Source organism: Suncus etruscus, chromosome 19 (genome assembly GCF_024139225.1).
Source record: "Suncus etruscus isolate mSunEtr1 chromosome 19, mSunEtr1.pri.cur, whole genome shotgun sequence".
Classification (NCBI taxonomy): Eukaryota; Metazoa; Chordata; class Mammalia; order Eulipotyphla; family Soricidae; genus Suncus; species Suncus etruscus.
The window spans coordinates 27,865,805-27,885,566 of NC_064866.1; the positions used below are offsets into that span (position 1 = coordinate 27,865,805).

The 19,762-nt window shown below is 43.8% G+C and overlaps 1 protein-coding gene across 1 annotated transcript in view; it reads right to left on the bottom strand.

The window, feature by feature from the left end:
- Positions 1-19,762, bottom strand: part of SORT1 (sortilin 1) — an 84,751-nt gene that overhangs the window by 955 nt on the left and 64,034 nt on the right. Inside the window, exons 9-18 of the mRNA XM_049765841.1 lie at positions 17,864-18,008; positions 15,963-16,118; positions 13,766-13,872; positions 9,687-9,789; positions 8,887-9,055; positions 7,603-7,793; positions 6,608-6,797; positions 2,680-2,796; positions 2,082-2,190; positions 348-454 (exon numbers count right to left, since the gene is read on the bottom strand). Of these exons, the coding sequence (XP_049621798.1) occupies positions 348-454; positions 2,082-2,190; positions 2,680-2,796; positions 6,608-6,797; positions 7,603-7,793; positions 8,887-9,055; positions 9,687-9,789; positions 13,766-13,872; positions 15,963-16,118; positions 17,864-18,008 (1,394 nt within the window). The remainder of the gene's footprint in view (positions 1-347; positions 455-2,081; positions 2,191-2,679; positions 2,797-6,607; positions 6,798-7,602; positions 7,794-8,886; positions 9,056-9,686; positions 9,790-13,765; positions 13,873-15,962; positions 16,119-17,863; positions 18,009-19,762) is intronic.

Sequence of the window (19,762 nt, forward strand, 5' to 3'; positions counted from 1 at the left end):
GGCTATTCCTGGTTCTTTGCTTTGTAGTGGCTCCTAGAGATACTGAGGTATTCTATATGGTGCCAGGGATTCAAACTGCATTGGGCTTCATGCAAGGCTAGTAGTGCCTTCCCTCCTGTACTATCTCTCTGGCCCAATTTTCCGGGTTTCATGCATTCAAAGATTAAGTCACGTATACAGGAAACGTACTCAGCCAGAAAAGAAAAGGGCTGGGTGGATTTGGGTCTGACGTTTCTGGAACATCACTTCTACTAAGCTTTGTTTGGCTAAGTAGAGTCTCACAATCTGCACTTAGTTGACCTTCTGGCTTGAACTTAATACCTGTAATGGGCTTCCTTTTTTCTTACCTTCCCCCACACACGTATTTCTTCACGATGAGTACTCCCGCTATAACTGTGATCAGCATCAACCCCACAGTGGCCAGGATAATTGGAACTGAATTTGACTTGGAGTTCTAGATAAAGCAAAACAGAAAACAATGTTAGTGGTACAGATCTCAGCATTCAATCCAAAGTGGCTGCTCAGTGCCCTGACTTTTCTGTGAGTGACCTACAGTCTTGAGGCCTGTGATGTTATTTCCATACCATTCCATGAAGAGATGTCTCGTTGCTCCAGGAAATCACAGCTGGCCACAAGTAACCAGAGCCCAACCTGCCTTGATGCAGTGAAACATCGCTACCCAATTGGGGGACCCAGTGGTACTGGGAACCACCACCTCGAATGGGACTAGTTGGTCCTCAATACCTGCCAATGTCAGCGACTTCTAGACAAACTACAGGGAGCCTACATCACAGTGGGCTATGGGAATGTACAACAGGGCAGGGTCATGACCCAGGAAGACATAAGCCAGGACTCAGGCAGGCAGGCCGGCTGGCCTTTCTTGAACACAGGACTTCCTTTAGCACATCATTTCTGGGATGTTTTCACAAACTAGTCAAGTGTCGATGGGAGACAGGGAGTGTATATGTTTTTAGTGTGCTGAAGAAGTGACAGAATTGGACTTGAGGAATGGCAGGTGCAGCTGGGTATAAGATGACACCAGCCATTAACCCAAAACAAAGGTGTTCCCCATCTTCCTCTTTCTCATATATCTTTCTCTCCTTTTTTTTTTTTTTGGCTTTTGAGCCACACCCGGTGGTGTTCAGAAGCAGTCAGTGGTGTTATTCCTGGCAGGCTTGGGGGACCAAATGGATGCCAGGGATCAAACCTGGGTCCATCCCAGGTTTGCCTCATACAAGGCAAGTGCCCTACCACTATGTTATTGCTCCTGACCCATATCTCTCTTTTGACATGTAAAAGCCCATCTGGATTACTCTTGGCCTTCCCACTCCTGGTGTACGGGTATTGGTTTAATAAAGAAAGAGGCTGTACTGGCTTTTGGCTCAGGCAGAGAACAAAAGTGAAAAGCCACAGACGCTATGATCATCCTTTCCTGACTGGCTTGGTTTATGAATCCTTCGCTGCTACCCTGCATCTTCAGACCCGTCTGCAAGGGGCTAGAGATATGGTGCATGGGGTGACCTTACAAACCCTGGGGATTTATTTTATACCTGTGTTTCAGAGTCCTATAAGAGCTTTTTCTTTTTCTCTCTTATTTTCTCTCTCTCTTCCTGTGTCTGACACCATATTTTGGCCCTTACAACCAAGCTTATTTGTTTTTCTGGGCCACACCTGGCCAGTACTCAGGGCTTATTACTGACTATACCCAGGGATCATTTCTGGCAGGGATTAGGGGGAACATTTGGGTTTCTGGGGATTGGACTGGGGTCAGCTGCATGCAACACAATCATCTCACCCCTCTGTATCTATAGCTCTGGTGTATGACCAAACAACTTGAGTTTATATCAACTTTATGGAGCATTATTTTTCCTCCAGGAAGTTTCAGGAGGATGCACATACCACGGGGGGGAAAGGACCTCTCCTTTAGCCTAAAGGTTTGCAGTGAAGGGAAGCTTGACAGAAGTGATCTGGCTACTTGGAATCCAGGAATAAAATCTCAATGCTTTGACTCTTCCTGGAGTCAAACAAAAACAAACAAACAAACAAAAAACCTTGCAGAGATTATTCGGTCTTCCACATACTTGCTTTTCTGGACTCAAAATGTTGCTTATGCATTTCTTTTTCAAGTCTTTGACTTCTCGAACTGGATTCACTCCACCCTCACATCTGTCACCAGGAATCTTCCGGTACCTGAGAGGCAGAGACATTTTATTACCAGCCTACAAGGACACATTCCTGGATTCTTGTCTGTTTCCTGAGAACAAGATATAAAAAACCACATAGAAGTTCCTTGTCCTCCCACCACCTTTCCCGATGTTTGGGGACAATCCTGTGTTGGTGAGGGCCTGGCATCGCTGCAGAGACCCCTCTGCAACAGAGGCAGGGAAATCTTTTTCCTTGGGTGTGGAAAAATCTCTCAGGATGGGAAGGTCCAGAGGCCTCTGTGCAGGGGCACTGACATGGGCTATTTAAGTGAGAGTTATTAATTAATAATAATTACTGTCCTTCAGCTGCACAAATGTCAATGTGAGTAGCATGTTATGGTGCAGACACAGCAGATTCTAGGCATTTCCACCTTCTGAGGAGTTCAAAAGTTCTGCTCAGTTTCCTGGGCAGGGGCAATATTTTACACTAAGTAGCAGTGGTCCTACCCCGAGGATGGGGAATAGGTCGCCTCACCCGTTGGTGGTCAGATGCTCCTCTTGTCCATAAAGACAAAACTCAAGGTCATGGCCCTTCAGCTCTGGCTGTTCCTCACATTTGGAGTCATTTTCCGGACGGAAATAGCCAAAATCACTGCAAGAGTCAAAAAACACACAACACACACACACACACACACACACACACACACACACACACACACACACACACACACACACACACGAGACCAATTTATTTTATAAATCTTCTGGAAGGTAGAGAGCAGTGGGTGGTAAGAGTCAACATGGGAAGTGGGTGTTTAACGCAAGGAAGTAGCTTAGGGGCCTGAACCTACGTCCATGAGGGAAGAGAGACATGGAGAGGCTTTATTGGTGGCAAAAGCTCACGAAGGGGGGCTGGAATGGGGAGGGTCAGGCTGAGACCCAGAACAGTGGGCATGCCAGTGACAGATCTGGACTCAGAGATCTTAGCCTTGTCCAGTCACTTCCCAGTGAGTCACTATTGTGCCATCTGAAAGTCCTGTCACACCTTCCTGTGCCTATGCCTGCTTCTGTGCTTCCTGATGACCCAGACCTTAGTAGGAATGACCTTCCCACCCTCCTAGATGTCCCCAACTCCTATTTCCTCCAAAACATAGCATAGTGACCCCCCTTCTTGGAACCTGGCTTTCTCACAGTGAGAGGGGTCTGCCAATTGCTTGACAGCAATTGCTTAGCAGCCACCTGTCTTCCCCTCATCCTTCTCTCCATTACTGGTCAGATTTTTTCCAAATAACTTTCAGGGCCTGGAATGACAGTATGGAAAGTAGGATGTTTGCTTTGCACACAACTAACCTGGGTTCAATACCATCCTATATGGTCTCCTGATTCCCACCTGGAGTGATTCCCTGAGCACAGAGCCAGGAGTAAGCCTTAGCACCACTGGGTGTGGGATGCCCTCTTATCCCCAGACACAAATATAGTATTTTCAGGCCAGGGAGATGGCTCAAGACCTGGAGTGCAGATTGGAGAGAACCCAAGACTGCAGGGTCTTCCCAACACCACTGAGGATAGCTCTGGTTCTCCTGGTACAGATGGGGAGGGATTCCCCCAAAGAGAGAATTTTTCCCCATTTGCTTTATTTCACTCATGCACTTTTATACTGTGCACATTGATTTCATACAACACACCATCCTTAACAATGAACACCGAGGTCCAAGAAATAGCGTAGGGGTTAAAGTGCTTGCCTTGCACAAAGCCAAGTCCAGTTTAAACTCCTAGTATTGCACATGGTCCCCTGAGTACCACCAAAGGTTGCTTCTAGGACAAATCTAGGATTAGCTCATGAACATGGCCAGTTGTGACCCAAACTGCCTCAATTAAGAATGGTTGAAGAAGCCAGAGAGATAGCATGGATATAAGGCATTTGCCCTGCATGCAGAAGGGCGGTGGTTCGAATCCTGGCATCCCATATGGTCCCCTGTGCCTGCCAGGGGCGATTTCTAAGCCAGGAGTAACCCCTGAGCACTGCCGGGTGTGACCCAAAACAAAAAAAAGAATGGCGGAAGTCCCCTCATTTACCATGGCTCATGATCATTCAACCCAGAGGAGCCTTCTCTGGCCTTGGATACCTCATCAGACTTCCTGTAGCTTTTGGAAACTCTGACCTTGGCAATGCAGAACTATATTTTCTGTTTATTGTTTTTGTTTGTTTGGGAGAGTTGGGCCCTGGTGCTATTCCTGGCTCTATGCTCAATAGTGACCCCCGGTGATTCTTGGGGGTAAAAACACAAGATGCAGGGGAAGGACAGAACCAGGGTAGGCCTTGTGTAAGAATCGCACCCTCTCCGATGCATCATGTCCCCAGTGCCCCTTCCCTCTGTTAGTTGGCTGTTTCTGTCACTGCTGCTCATCTCTCTTCCCAATCCCTCAATGCAATCGTGCAAGGTTCTCTGATTCCTACTGTGTCTCTTCTTCCTTCATGAGTTTTAACTGCTCGTGGCTGCTTCCCCTCTCTTGTGCTCTAATCTTACATTTCTTTTTTTCTTTTTTCTTTTTTGCTTTTTGGGTCACACCCGGCAGCACTCAGGGGTTATTCCTGGTTCTATGCTCAGAAATCGCTCCTGGCAGGCTCGGGGGACCATATGGGATGCTGGGATTTGAACCGCCATCCTTCTGCACGAAAGGCAAACGCCTTACCTCCATGCTATCTCTCCAGCCCCTAATCTTACATTTCTAAGGACTGCCTAAAATAGAAACTCTAGTAATATGTGTAAAAAAGGCACATCATCTGCCTCATGAATGCCACTCCAGATCACGCCCCATGTTTGTCCACGGCACAACCTTCCTCCAATCATCTCTGTTGGAAACAGCACAAGTCTCCCTGTCTGTATCCAGCTCCTTCCTTTATCCTGATGGTCATGGCTTATTGTGGTTTTTCTCTGAGCACATACTTCCTGCCTTCTCTGACCTGCTTCACAGATGCATATGGTCAGACCCATCAGGCCCTGCAAAGCCTTCTTTGTACTTCCCTTTCAGTTTGAGGGGAGGAAGCTCGACCGCCTCCAGCTCTTCAAGGCACTAGCACCTTCTGTTTCATGACACAGCAATATGCATCTAACCAGAAGATGGTAACTTAACTCTCATTGTTTTGTGTACAGCATGTGCACACTCAGTATTTACAACTGAAAAGAGGTTGTGTATACTTCAAGAAGCACACAGGTATTTTTGACAGATATCTAGCAGAGAGGATGGAGAGAAAAAAGTATGCGGAAAACACCATCCCCTAACAGCAGGGGATACTCTGGTAACTATTTTAAATATGCAGTGAAGAGGTTGTGAGACAGCTCTGGTCCTATTCCAGGGCAAATGCTTTCTTGCTTCTTCAGCATACATGGCCTAGGGTGTATGGTACATGGCACCTGCCAGCTTCATATCCCACCTTAACCACTTTCTGGACAGATTAGTGGGCAAGTTAGTCACTCCAGTCTGCAGCTTCATCTCTTTGTGAAATGGAAATTACAACATTACCTATTGTACAGGGCAGCGGAGGTGAAGTGAGTTAGGATAGTGGTTAGGGACAGTTAATACACATCAGCTATTATCACTTACTACTTCTTTGATGATCAAATGCAATATACCTTCCTCAAGGAAGATGAAGTCTGTTTTTAAAAATAACCAGGAAGGGGTTGGAGTTATTCTGGAAGTGCCTAGGGCTTATTCCTGGCTCTATACTTAGGACTCATCATTGGTGGTCCCAGGGGCTGAAGTAGGGTCAAACTAGGGTGAGTCACATGCAAGGCAAGTGTCTTAACCCCAGAGCTATCTCTCTGGTTCAAGCGTTCAGAGTTTGAAGGTGGACTCACACCTATACGCCATCTGGCCACACCCGTTTGATGCTTAGGGGTTACTAAGGGCTAAGTGCTCAGAAATTGCCCCAGGCTTGGGGGGACCATATAGGGCGCTGGGGATCAAACAGCGGTCGATCTTTCCTTGGCTAGCGCTTACAAGGCAGACACCTTACCTCTAGCGCCACCTCACTTGCCCCTTGTTTTTTTTTTTTTTTGGGGGCCACATCCGGCAGCACACAGGGGTTACTTCTGGCTCTGCTCTCATAAATTGGTCCTGGCAGGCTTGGGGGACCATATGGGATGCTGGGAATTGAACCCAGTGGTGGCTGCATGCAAGACAAAAGCCCTATCACTATGCTATCTCTCCTGCCCCTACCTCGTTTCCTTTATACCATTACTGATCAAGATTGCTGCTACTTCTGCCTGATAATTGTCTAAAAGAGTATTAATGATTTGGTTATTAACACCTTTGTTCCCGTTGTCTGTGTCTCAATTTCTTTCCTAAGAAGTAGCTTACTGTCAGTTTTGGGGAAGAAGGATAAAAAGGGAAATTAAAGGAACTTCTTTCCCCTCCTCTAGCCCAGGAAACAGGCTAAAGGGTCTGAGGGAAGCTCGTACCAGAGGAAGTCTTCTAGGGAGCAGACACAGACGGACGGCTGCTTGGTGACGACATAATCCCGTCCATTCTGACAGACCGATGACTTGCGGAGCCGAAGGTACTCTTCTTTGTAACCAAGAATGCAGCCATCTTGGTACTCTCCAGGGTCGGTGGAGTGGGCTAGCCATGTGCTATAGTCCTTCTCTTCACCTACAGGATGAACAGAGTGGTGGGTAGTGTGTCTGGCTCAATCTACCACTTCTATTTTGGATCTGCAAATTATGTTCACCTGGAACTACTAGCAATAAAGCCAAAGGAGGAGAGTTCCATATTACCACAATCTGCATACTAGGGGAAATGCTGCCCTTTTTGGGGGTCGGGGGACTCTGCTTTGAGGTGGGACACTCCACCACAGCTTCTCCCTGAAGGGCCTGCTGTCTTGAGGTACTCTGACACCTGTGGCCTTGGCTTTCAGTCAGCAGGTGCTGTCAGAAGCTTCCAGAGTGGATTTGATTTCACCAAGAACTAGTTTGTTTTAAGCAGAAAGGAAAAACCATTTCCTTCCTAAACTTGAGTTCTAATTGGCTGGCTTACAAATGAAGACAATTAAGGACAGGCAACCTGGCCTGTTGATACTTTTATTTTATCTACTCCTAGAAAAATGGCCTAAAGATTGTAAAATAGGTTTTTATCCTCTGGAATATAATAAGCAACACAGAGTCTGGTGAAGAGCAGATTCTGAGGATATGCTGAGTTAATAGTTAACACCGACTTCCTCTTTTATTTTTAAAATGTAGCTGATAGAATAATTTAAGTTGAGGTGTGGCCCTAATTTTATTTCTCTTGGACAAAGAGAGAGATTGATCTTGTTATGTAACATTCAACTGCCTGAAACTTCCTCCATCCTCTTTCATCTAAATTTTCTTATTCTAGGTAAAAAGAAACTAAGACAAATTTATTATCGATGAAAATGGATTTACAAGCTTGTAGTAGAAAGAGTAAAGAAGACACTCACAGTTCCTCTGAAGAATGTCTTTAAAGTCGATGGTGTAGGAGATCCACTGGCGAGTCAGGAAAGATTCTGTGTAACCCCAGATGCTGATATTCATGGATCGAGCTCCAGGTTCGGAAGCCAGGCCAGTAAAGTAGATGGGATCACTGGTGAACGTGTAGGTTTGCCAGCACTGACCTTCGTCTGTGGAATACCTAAAACCAAGTCAGAGAAAGTTCATGACAGAGGACCATTATTTGTGGGATATTGAAAAGTCACTCTGGTGTTCAATCCCAACACTTCATATTCAGGCAATGGATAACTGATTAATAATTATATTAATCTCAATACCTATAATAGAGGACAAAATAATCGTTCTGAGAGGTTGTGGAAGATAATATAAAACTTCTTTTTAAAACAGAGGGTGGAGGGGCCAGAGATAGCATGGAGGTAAGGCATTTGCCTTGCATGCAGAAGGACGGTGGTTCGAATCCCGGCATCTCATATGGTCCCCCGAGCCTGGCAGGAGCAATTTCTGAGTATAGAGCCAGAAGTAACCCCTGAGTGCTGCTGGGTGTGGACCCCCCCGCCAAAAAAAGAGGGTGGAAATCCAGGAAAAAATGGGGCTGCTAAATAAACTATTTCATGACTCTACTTAAGAGATCATTTTCTATTCTGAGTGCTTAAATACTTCCACTATATTCCTGGGAATAGAAAGAATATATTTTTTTGTTTTTTTGTTTTTTTTGGGTCACACCTGGCAGCGCTTAGGGGTTACTCCTGGCTCTATGCTCAGAAACCACTCCTGGCAGGCTCGGGGGACCATATGGGATGCCGAGATTCGAACCACCATCCTTCTGCATGCAAGGCAAATGACCTACCTCCTACCTCCGGCCCCAGAAAGAATATTTTTTTATTTTTGGTTTTTGGGTCACACCCAGCAGCACTCAGGGGCCACTCCTGGCTCTATGCCCAGAAATTGCCCCGGCAGGCTCAGGGGACCATATGGGATGCCGGGATTCGAACCACCGTCCTTCTGCATGCAAAGGCAAATGCCTTACTGCTGTGCTACCTCTGCGGCCCCTAGAAAGAATAGTTTTAAAGAGTGACAAAATGTGTTAGAGGGAACCAAAGAAAAAAGAAAAGCCAGTTTAGCCTGAGTTATACTAAACACAATCCCTTCAAGTTTTTCCCCTACAGTTCTGTAGAATGTACATGTCTGACGGGGATTGGATTTCTGCCCAACACACTGAAAACATCCCCGGGCCCTCCATGCAAAGAGTGCGGGTGGACTGAGCTCATGCATACTTAATCACATTGATAGGATGGCTGCTGTGCTCAATGGCCACAATGATACTTCCAGAGTCCAGGATGGTGTAATAGTGAGGCCCATCCAGCATCTTCACCCAGGAGTAGCCGCCGTCGTCTGAGAGGTACACATCTGGGACCATCACTGAGATGGCATCCCCCACGCTACCTGAAACACGAGTCATTCGGTCAGTACAAAGTGACAATGAAACAGAAGTCACTTCTGGCAAAATAAATTTTCAATCCACTATTCTCATTAGAATTTCTGATTATGCCTCCAAGAAAAAAATGATTACTGAAATTTGCGAAATTTGGGAAAATTATGCTGTTCTATTTGATGATAGTTCAAGTGTCATGTTCATTCAGGAAATTCCACAAGACTATGAAAGGCACTGAGGGGTTCTCTAGTAGTTTTCTTTCTCCTCCCTCCCTCCCTTCTCTTTTCCTTCTTTCCTTTCCTCCCTCCCTCCCTCCCTCCCTCCCTCCCTCCCTTCCCTTCTCTTCTCTTCCCTTCCCTTCCTCCCTCCCTCCCTCTTTTGCATTTTGGGCCATACTCTGGATGCTTAGGGGTTACTCCTGGCTATGCACTCAGAAATCTCTCCTGGATTGGGGACCATATGGCACGCCGGCGATCGAACTAAGGTCTGTGATGGGTCAACCGTGTGCAAGGCAAATAAATACCCTACCACTGTGCTGTCACTCCGACCCAATCTCTAGTAGTTTTCTGTCAAGGCGATCCCAAGTCTCAGGATGTGCAGTGACTCCAGAGTAAAGAGCTGAGCGGAGGGAGGGCTGCTTACCATGGGCGATGACTATACCCACAACATTGGGCTCTGAGAGTGGAGCCATTGGCACATTGAGTTTCTGGGAGATGCTGTAGGAGGCATGAATATGAAGGCTGCACTGTGAAGAGAAATCAAGGCTTATATTAAAACCACTTTTTTTCTCACCTCACAAATCTTGATAAAGCTTTGAGCATAAGTCGGACCCCCAGTGGGCAACGCATATTTTAGAAGTCATACCTGGTGGAATATATATATTTTAAAGTCGGAGCTCAGTAGGATGTGTATGTTTTTAAAAGTCAGTCTTGGTAGAATACGTACATATTTTTTTAACTGTGGTAAAATACACACAACATAAAACTGACCACTTGTATTAGCTTCAGACAAGCAGCAAAGCAGTACTGAATACACTACTGCTGCTGTACAAATAACTATGTACCCCATTCCCGAATGTCTTTTTGTGTGTGTGTGTGTGGTTTTTGGGTCACATCCAGCAGTGCTCAGGGGTCATTCCTGGCTCCAGGCTCAGAAATTGCTCCTGGCAGGCACAAGGGGACCATATGGGTGCCAGGATTCGAACCGATGACCTCCTGCATGAAAGGCAAACGCCTTCCCTCCATGCTATCTCTCCGGCCCCTCCCGAATGTCTTCATCCTACATATCTGCAAGCTGTACACATGACAGAACTCTCGTTTTCTCTGTGCCCAGAAATCCTTTCTCATTGGGCCATTAAAAATGCAGTGACTGAGTTATCTTCTGTCAGTGAAACCAAGAAGGACTTGTCTTTTTGTGAACCCATTTAGCAAAATGGGTTGTCCATGTGATAGCATGTGACAGAATTTCTTTCCTTTTGAAAGCTGCATATTATTTCTTATTTTCTTTTTGGTTTCTGGGTCACACCTGGCAGCGCTCTACGCTCAGAAATCGCTCCTGGCAGGCTCAGGAGACCATATGGGATGCCGGGATTCGAACCACTGACCTTCTGCATGCAAGGCAAACACCTTATCTCCATGCTATCTCTCCGGCCCGAAAGCTGCATACTATTTCATATACACATTTTGCTTATCCATCCAAAGGTGCTTGGGTTGCTTCCAACATACAATCCTGCCAGTGTAAATATGTCTTGAAATGCTACCAATGCTCTTTTGATTCTAAACCCAGAAGTGGAAGTATTGATTCCTATGATAACTCTATACTTAATTTTTTGAGGATCTCTATTATGTTTTTTACAGTTGTATCATTTTTCATTCCAACAGTATACAGGGTTCCTGTTTTTGACATCCTTGCCAACACTTGTAATTATTATTTATGGCAGTCATTTTAAAGGATGTAAAGTGACGTTCTGTGGTTTTTATTTACGTTTTCCTCATAATTTTTATTGAACATCTTGATATCTGCTTATATTTTCTTTAGCAAAATGTTTATTCAAGTCTTTAATCAATTTATTTCTTTTGGTTTACTTCTAGCTCTATCCTCAGGAATTATACCTGGTGGGGTTGGGGAACTAAGTGGGGTGCCAGGATCAAAGCTGGTCATATCATAACTAGATCTTCATGTACTATCTTAGTTTATCTTGTTTCTGTATTATACCAAAGTCTGATTAATATTTAAAGTCTAGGAATCAAAGAAAGAGAGTGCAAGGGCTTAAGTGCTTGATTAACATGAGCTAACCCCAGCTTGATCCCTGGCACTCTGTATGGTCCCTTGTTTTTGGTTTTGTTTTGTTTTGGTTTTTGGGTCCCACCTGGCTGCACTCAGGGGTTACTCCTTACTCCTGGCTCTCCGCTCAGAAATCGCTCCTGGCAGGCTCGAGGGACTTCGAACCACCGACCTTCTTCATGCAAGGCAAATGACTTATCTCCATGCTATGTCTCCTGCCCAGCCCCTCAGTACTATTTTTAAATAATAATTTGCAGAAATTCTTTGACATGTGAAAGAGATCGAAATCAATGTTTTATTTTTTTATTGTTTGTTTTTTGCTCTGTACCTGTCAAAGCTCTGGGTCTGAATTGGGATTACTCCTTGTGTTTCTCAGGGATCATATTTGGTGTTGGGATCCAAAATGAGTTGACCATGTGTAAAGCGAACACCCAAACTGCTGTATAATCTCTCTGTGCCCAAAGTAAGTGCATTAAAAGAAATAAGGGGCCAGAGAGATGGTACAGGGGGTAAGGAGCCTGCCTTGGATGTAGTTTGATCCCTAGAATTGAATGATCCCTGAACAGTGCCCAGCAGTAGCCCTAGAGGTCCCTGAACACCATCAGGTGTTGCCCTGAAGTACCCCAAACACTACTGGGGTGGCACAAGTGGCCCATGGCACCCCTGACCTGAGGAGCAATACATTCTTAGCCTCACATTGGACTTCTTGCCTGGTTAGCTAAAAGCTAACCCCCCACAAATAAGTTGACCAAAATAAGAATCTTCGGCCAAAAAAAAAATCTTTGATGTGAGAATCTTACGTCATATATGTTTTACTGCAACCGAAAAATGAGGTTTAAGCAATTTCTTAGTGAAAAGAGGAATGACTAACTCTGAGGATAAGTATTCTAATTAATTCAGGGTAGGGTTTGCCCCATTTTCCAAGGGACAATATAAGCATGGTCACAGAATGTGGGGAACATGCAAGGTATGGAGTGAACTTGGGTTACCAGGACTATACATGTGATAGAACAGGCAGACCAAGGAAGTCCAACAGGGAGAGAGAGGACTTTCATATGTGGTAAGAGACATAGACACAGGCAACATTTATAGGCATAGGGGAATGGCACAGTAGTGAGCAGGTGGAGAGACTTGGCAATGCATGGCAAAGGCAAAGTGAGTGGCCACGGAGCCTTCCCACAGTGAGGAGGGAAGGCATAAGGCAGGGTCCCAGCAGAGAGATGCGAGGAGAGCCATCGGGTAGGATAGTGTCCACACTATCTCACTCTGTCTGAGGATCTTTAAACAAAACAAAAATGGCTTGAATAGCAAAGTACATATCAGTCTCAAAAATTCTGAGATCAGGGCCCGGAGAGATAGCACAGCGGTGTTTGCCTTGCAAGCAGCCGATCCAGGACCTAAGGTGATTGGTTCGAATCCCGGTGTCCCACATGGTTCCCCGTGCCTGCCAGGAGCTATTTCTGAGCAGACAGCCAGGAGTAACCCCTGAGCACTGCTGGGTGTGGCCCAAAAACAACAACAACAAAAAAATTCTGAGATCAGTTCCCAACATTATTCCCTCAAGCACCTCTCAAATCTGTACCTCTAAGAGCCAAATGCAAAGTTTTTTTTTTTTTTTATGCGCAGGGCTTCCTCTTGTTTCTGTACTCAAATATATCTGTACTCAAATATAATTCCTGACAGGAATGGAGACATTTGGGATGTTAGAGATTGAACCCAGGTCAACTGTGCAAAAAAAGGACTCTACACACTGTACCATGGCTACAGCCCCAATTTTTCTTTTCTCTTTCACCTGTCAAACCTGCCACTCATGACTCTGGGATCTTGTGGAGCAAGCATTTGCTGCCACATGTACTTTGGGCCCCACCCTACCTATTAGTGCATGGAGCTCAGCAAAGGGGAAGAAGGCCAAGCTCTTTCCTACTTTTTGATCAGTTCAGTTCTGCTTCTGCTCCTGAATGGTTGATCTGTGGCTTCGTGGCTTCCTAAGTCTCACAGCTGTTTGGTAGCCCAGCTGTCTGTCCATTGATTTTATTGTTATTTAGTGAAACATAAATTATTCACTTTTAGTTGTATTTCCACCTCAAATAGTGTATTTTAACCTGCTGACCAGCATTAGTCTGAATTAGTATTCAGATATCACTGCTCTGAGCTGAATGAAGTCACCCTAAGGTTTCTGACCCTCTGCAGAACAAAAAGGATCCACCATTAATCTTGGTTGAAAACCTCAGAGACAAAATAATATACAGACTTTGACCTTTCTTCACAGTTCCTATTCCTTCCCTTCTATTTCATTTTTCTCATTTCTGAATTTTCCTACTTTAACCATAAAACATAATCAAGGGCAAAACCTCATTATTCTAAAAGTTAGCATCTAAGAAAGAGGCAGAGAAGAATGGACTCTGCTCCTAGGACCCGACAACTGCAGGGAGACAAACCTTATTCTTATTTTTTGCTGTGGCATCACATTCACTGTTCTCAGGCTTCCTTAGGTGCTTCCATTGTCCTCCTTGGTCAAAGGTGATCATTGTCTGGATAGAATTATCTGAATGGGAAAAGAAGAATATTAAGCCTGACACACTAGAGCATACTTTTAAATTCTGTTTACCATTGCACAGTTCCTCGGTCTGTATAAAACCCTGTATCATATTCCTGTAGTCCCATACGCTCAAAATAGTTGACAAACTGGTTCAAGGTTAATTAGCAATACTCCTGAAAAGGGCTTCCTTCCTGAATAGAGAAATCATCAAATTGACACTCTTTAAAACAAATGCCTTTTTATTGTCTGATCAAAACAAAAAAAAGGCTGTTCACTCCCTTTCCTTATGTTCTGACTTTGGAAATAAAATCTACAGAGAAGACATCCTAGCTTTTACTCAGACATTGACCCTGAGCATATATTTTAGGGAATATGAATATAAGCATGTAAGTATGAATTAGTAATTACTTACTTTTACTGTCTCCTTTACCCAATATCCTAGCCTCTTTATTTCTAACAGTTCTTCCTCATCTCTTAGTTTCCATGTTAAATAATCAGATATAGAATTATTATAATTTTTTTTTGTTTGTTTTTGGGTCACATCCAGTGGTGCTCTTTGGGGAACCATATGTGGTGCATGGGATCCCATCAAGATTGACTACATGAAAGACAAGTGCTTTAACCCCGAATTAGGAGATTTAAATTCAGAGATAAATGTTTTCAGTTTTTCTAAGGGAAATAAAACAGGAAAGCAAATGAAGAAAAATTAAGTTACTCAAGTTACTAAGTTACTTAAGTTTAAAGATCCATCAAATAAAACCATGGAAAGTTTGGGGAGAATTTGTCAGTGAATAAAAGACAAAAACCCAAGAAATATATATTCTAGTATGTATATTCTAGATGTGACAAATACAAAACATTGCAAAGAGGTCAAACATTCTAACATTAGTAAATAAACTCTACGGGAAAAAACATGTATAATAAAGGGGCAATTGAGTGTGTATCTATGAGTGCAAGAGGGTAGACTAAAATTTAAAATAAATGTCAGGGTAGGTCTCATACAGAAAATAATAAATATGCAGGGGCTGAAGGAAGGAAGGTATCAGCAGCCTTAGAAAGGGGAAGGCAAGGGCCGGGAAGGTGGCGCTAGAGGTAAGGTGTCTGCCTTGCAAGCGCTGGCGTAGGACGGACCGCGGTTCGATCCCCTGGTGTCCCATATGGTCCCCCCAAGCCAGGAGCAATTTCTGAGCACATAGTCAGGAATAACCCCTGAGCATCAAACGGGTGTGGCCCAAGAAACAAAAAAAAAAAAAGAAAAGAAAGGGGAAGGAAATAGGTCAATGTCAATCTCCAAATTACAGTTCTATAAATATGGTGTAAGAACTGTCAAGAGTTGGGGCTGAAGCAGTGGTGCAGCAGTAGGGCATTTGCCTTACATAAGCTGACCTAGGACGGATTCGATTCCTCGGAGTCCCATATGGTCCACCAAGCCAGGAGTGACTCTGAGCGCATAGTCAGGAGTAACCCCTGAGTGTCACCGAGCGTGGCCCAAAAACCAAAAAAAAAGAAAAAAAAAAAAGAAAAAAGAACTGTCAGAGTGTTAGATGGATGGGAGTGCACTGAGGAGAAAGAGAGGGCTGGAGGCAAGGGGGATAAACAGGCAGTCAGTATCACTAGATTCCTTCTAACTCATTGCAAGTTCTTGAAAGAAGAAAAAAAAATGTCCCCTACCTTCTACCAAAGCATAAATATCTAAGAAAACCAAAAATCTTAAGTCTGTATTTTAAAGGAATTTGTTTGAAACACAGGGCATTAGATGAGTACTGAACCCCACTGAACACAAGAAAAATCTTGGCAGGCTAAACATACTCAAAGTCAAGCACATTCCAGTAGGAATTAATCTCCTAATCTAGAGGATCCGTTAATTTTACAAATGAATGGAACTCAAGACTCTTCCGACAGAAAAATTTCTGTCTAATAGTAACTTTACCTTTATTCTATTTACCATAACTTATATAAGACAGTGAGAATTTTTATGGGTAGGCTTCTCAAGTAGACACACAATATATACTGGGAGTTGGGGGCACAGGATTAGCACTTTCCCCCATAGCCTCAACTCCCAGCATGACCAGGAAGGACGGGGTGTGAAGACGCACCTTCAGAAAGCACACTTGTTATGTAGACCCCACGAAGGGAAGTCACGTTGGTAAAGTCTGTTTCTCCACCTGTGGCGGTGTAGAGGTGCCGGTCCAAGGATTTGGAATAGACAATGCCTCGGTCATCTGAGGTGAAGATTGTGCCATACCCAGTATCTGAAACATGCATACAAACACACTAAGACTTGGAAGAGAACAGAGAGACAAACAGGAATGTCACCAACCAGACTAATTGCTCAGATCAGTCTATTATTTCTCTTCATGATGGAGCCCAAACCTGAGATTTAAGTGTGAAATTCAACACCTTTTATTCTAAAAGCATTTATCTTTTATTTTAGTACCCAGTTTAAATAATAGTAGATGCCAACTTTGTTGAATGAATAAATGAGATGCTAAGCAAAGCTTTTCTTAGATGTATTTTGGTGGCAGGTTAGCTATCTTTATATTTTAGGGCTAGGGTGAGAGCTCAATGGGCTAGAGATAGCCCTGACACATGGTTTGATCTCCAATTCTACTGATATTCCAAGTACTGCTGGGAGTGACTCCTGAACACTGAGTCAGGTGAGGGCCCCAAACTAAAATTTTTTTAAATATTTTTATAAGGGGCCCGGAGAGATAGCACAGTGACGTTTGCCTTGCAAGCAGCCGATCCAGGACCAAAGGTGGTTGGTTTGAATCCCAGTGTCCCATATGGTCCCCCATGCCTGCCAGGAGCTATTTCTGAGCAGACAACCAGGAGTCACCCCTGAGCATCGCCGGGTGTGGCCCAAAAACCGAAAAAAAAATTTTTTTTTATAAAAAATTTTTATAGTGCTGGAGAGGTAGCACAGTGGTAATGCGTTTGCCTTGAACACAGATGATCCAGAATGGACAGTGGTTTGAATCCCGGCATCCCATATGGTTTCCTGTGCCTGCCGGGAGCAATTTCTGAGCACAGAGCCAGGAGTAACCCTTGAATGCTGCAGGGTATGACTCAAAACAACAACAACAACAACAACAAAGTGGCTGGGGCCAGAGTGGTGGCGCAAGCAGTAGGGCATTTGCCTTACACTCGCTAACCTAGGATAGATGGCATTCAATCTCCTGGTGTCCCATGTGGTTCCCCCAAGGCAAGAGCTATTTCTGAGCACATGGCCAGGAGAACCCCCTGAGCATCACCAGGTGTGGCTCAATAAGCAAAAAACAAACATACAACAAACAAAGAATTTTTTCATAAATTTTTATATACTTTATATATCTCTGAATCTTTGTTTGAATCACATTTGTTTTTATTTTTATATCTCTGAAAATTTATACTCTATAATATTTCTCAAATTACAAGTAGCAAAGGAATAACTCCTGGCTGTCTGCTCAGAAATAGCTCCTGGCAGGCACAGGGGACCATATGGGACACCGGGATTTGAACCAACCACCTTTGGTCCTGGATCGGCTGCTTGCAAGGCAAACGCCGCTGTGCTATCTCTCCGGGCCCAGGAATACTTTTTTAATGTCCAATATATCACGAAGCAAAAATTCTGTGATATAAAAATGACTAGAAAAATACAATAAAGTACAGTCTCCAAATTTTCTATTATTAGATTTAATAAATATAAACTTATATATAGCTTAGTAGTTATTCAATAACTACTAGAGCTTCTATACTCTCAATTTCTGTATTTATTAGGTAACAAATCAACACTAGACTTCTGAACACTTGAATATTCAAACTATATTCATGTGTAAAAATGTTTTTTAAAATGGCCTTTTATCGGAAGCTACATATTATATCTCCTGAATAGTATTCAGTAGAACAGTAATAAATTCCTAGAGACTAGGAGGGGGAAAAAGTAAGAAAAATCTAGTCAGAGTAGGGTTCAAAGTTAAATCACTGCATTCAAGAGTAGGCCACGAAGACCACTTGCCTCCAGGTGCATCTACATGCATGAACACCATGTCATCGTTAGCTGCCAGGATAGAATAGAACTGTTCCTGCCCCACAGAGGGAAGCTGGGCCATGCTCCATGTAGTCCCATGGTCTGTTGATACATGAATCCTTCTTGTGGAATCCTGGAACAAATACCAGCAAGATGCCATGTGTAGACATGAGTAGAAATACTATTAACTTAGAATTACAAATATCACTGATCAATTCCCACTGGGTACAAAGGTCATAATTGAAAGGTTTAATACCAATTACCAAAGCAATTCATAACCATTAGCAAAGTTTTGTAAAAAGTCAAATCCATCCCATCATTAAGTAAGGCAATCCTGGCTTTCACTGTTATGTGCCCCAGAAGTTACCCCTCTCTCACTTTCTAACATCCCAGTTTTCCTCTGTAGAACTGAGGATTTGAGCATTTGCTGGTCTGTATAGCCTTTCATAGCTATGTTGGTTGGTGCAGGTAATTCTTAAAACAATACTTGCATATTTAGTCCCATAATTAACGGTCTAAAAAATAGAAATATATCCCAGTATTAGACTGTATATATATATATATATATATATATATAAATATATATATATATGGAGATCACAAGGGAAATCAAGATGTTATAGGCTGTCCCTAAGAAAGTTCCCATAAATTGCCATAGTGACTGTAATAGGGACAGGCTGAGTAGAGGCAAAGGAGAGGTAGAAATTAATATGAAGTGAATCATGTATTTCATTGTTTTTTTTGTTTGTTTTTGTTTTTGTTTTTGGGTCACACCTGGCAGCGCTCAGGGGTTACTCCTGGCTCTATATTCAGAAATCGCTCCTGGCAGGCTCAGGGGACCATATGGGATGCCGGGATTCGAACCACTGTCCTTTTGCATGCAAGGGAAATGCCTTACCTCCATGCTACCTCTCCAGCCCCAAGTATTTCATTGTTAAGGAGGCAATTAAAAACTACTCTCTGGGGCCGGCGGTGGCGCTGGAGGTAAGGTGCCTGCCTTGCCTGCGCTAGCCTAGGACGGACCGCGGTTCGATCCCCCGGCGTCCCATATGGTCTCCCAAGAAGCCAGGAGCAACTTCTGAGCGCATAGCCAGGAGTAACCCCTGAGCGTCACAGGGTGTGGCCCCCCCAAAAAAAAACAACAAAAAAAACCTACTCTCTGGCAGATAATTTAAAAGAGAGGGGCCAGAGAGATAGTACAATGGGTAGGGCATTTGCCTTTCACATGGCCAACTCAGGTTCAATACCCAGCATCCCATGTGATTCCCCAAGTGCCCAAGGAATTACAAGGAGTAATTCCTAAGTGCAGAGCTAGGAGTAAGCTCTGAGTACTCCAAAACAAACAAATACCTCCCCAGAGGTGGGAAGATGGCTCAAGGGGTTAGAGAACATGCTTTGTATGTGGGAGCCCCTAGTTCAAGCCCCATAACCACATGAAGCCCTCCTGGCCCCAGTACTATGCAGTGCTAGGAAAAGCCCTGGAGCATAGCCAGTGGTGGTCCCCACACAAAACAAAAAGAAAATAGACTGTAGAACACAGCAAGAGCATGAGAAATGGTCTTGGTTTCCTTGGGTTAAATACTCTTTAAAGCTTAAAGTACACTTAAATCTTTTTTCTAACTTAGAGTAACTCAAAGTAAACCTAAATGTTTACTTTGAATTTTACTGTTACAGGAAGAAACAAGAGTTCAAAAGCACATAGCGTTTTCATTCTGCAGATAGCTGTAGTAGGGTTTAGAAGACCATCTCTGGAATTCACTGATTTCCACTAAGTTACTGCCCTGGTTGGCCCTACGCAAGTTGCTTATACAATTTGAGATAACAGTATTCATTTCTAGGGTTTGAGGAGGATTAGCACAAAATCCTTGGAAGAATTTACCTGCTGTA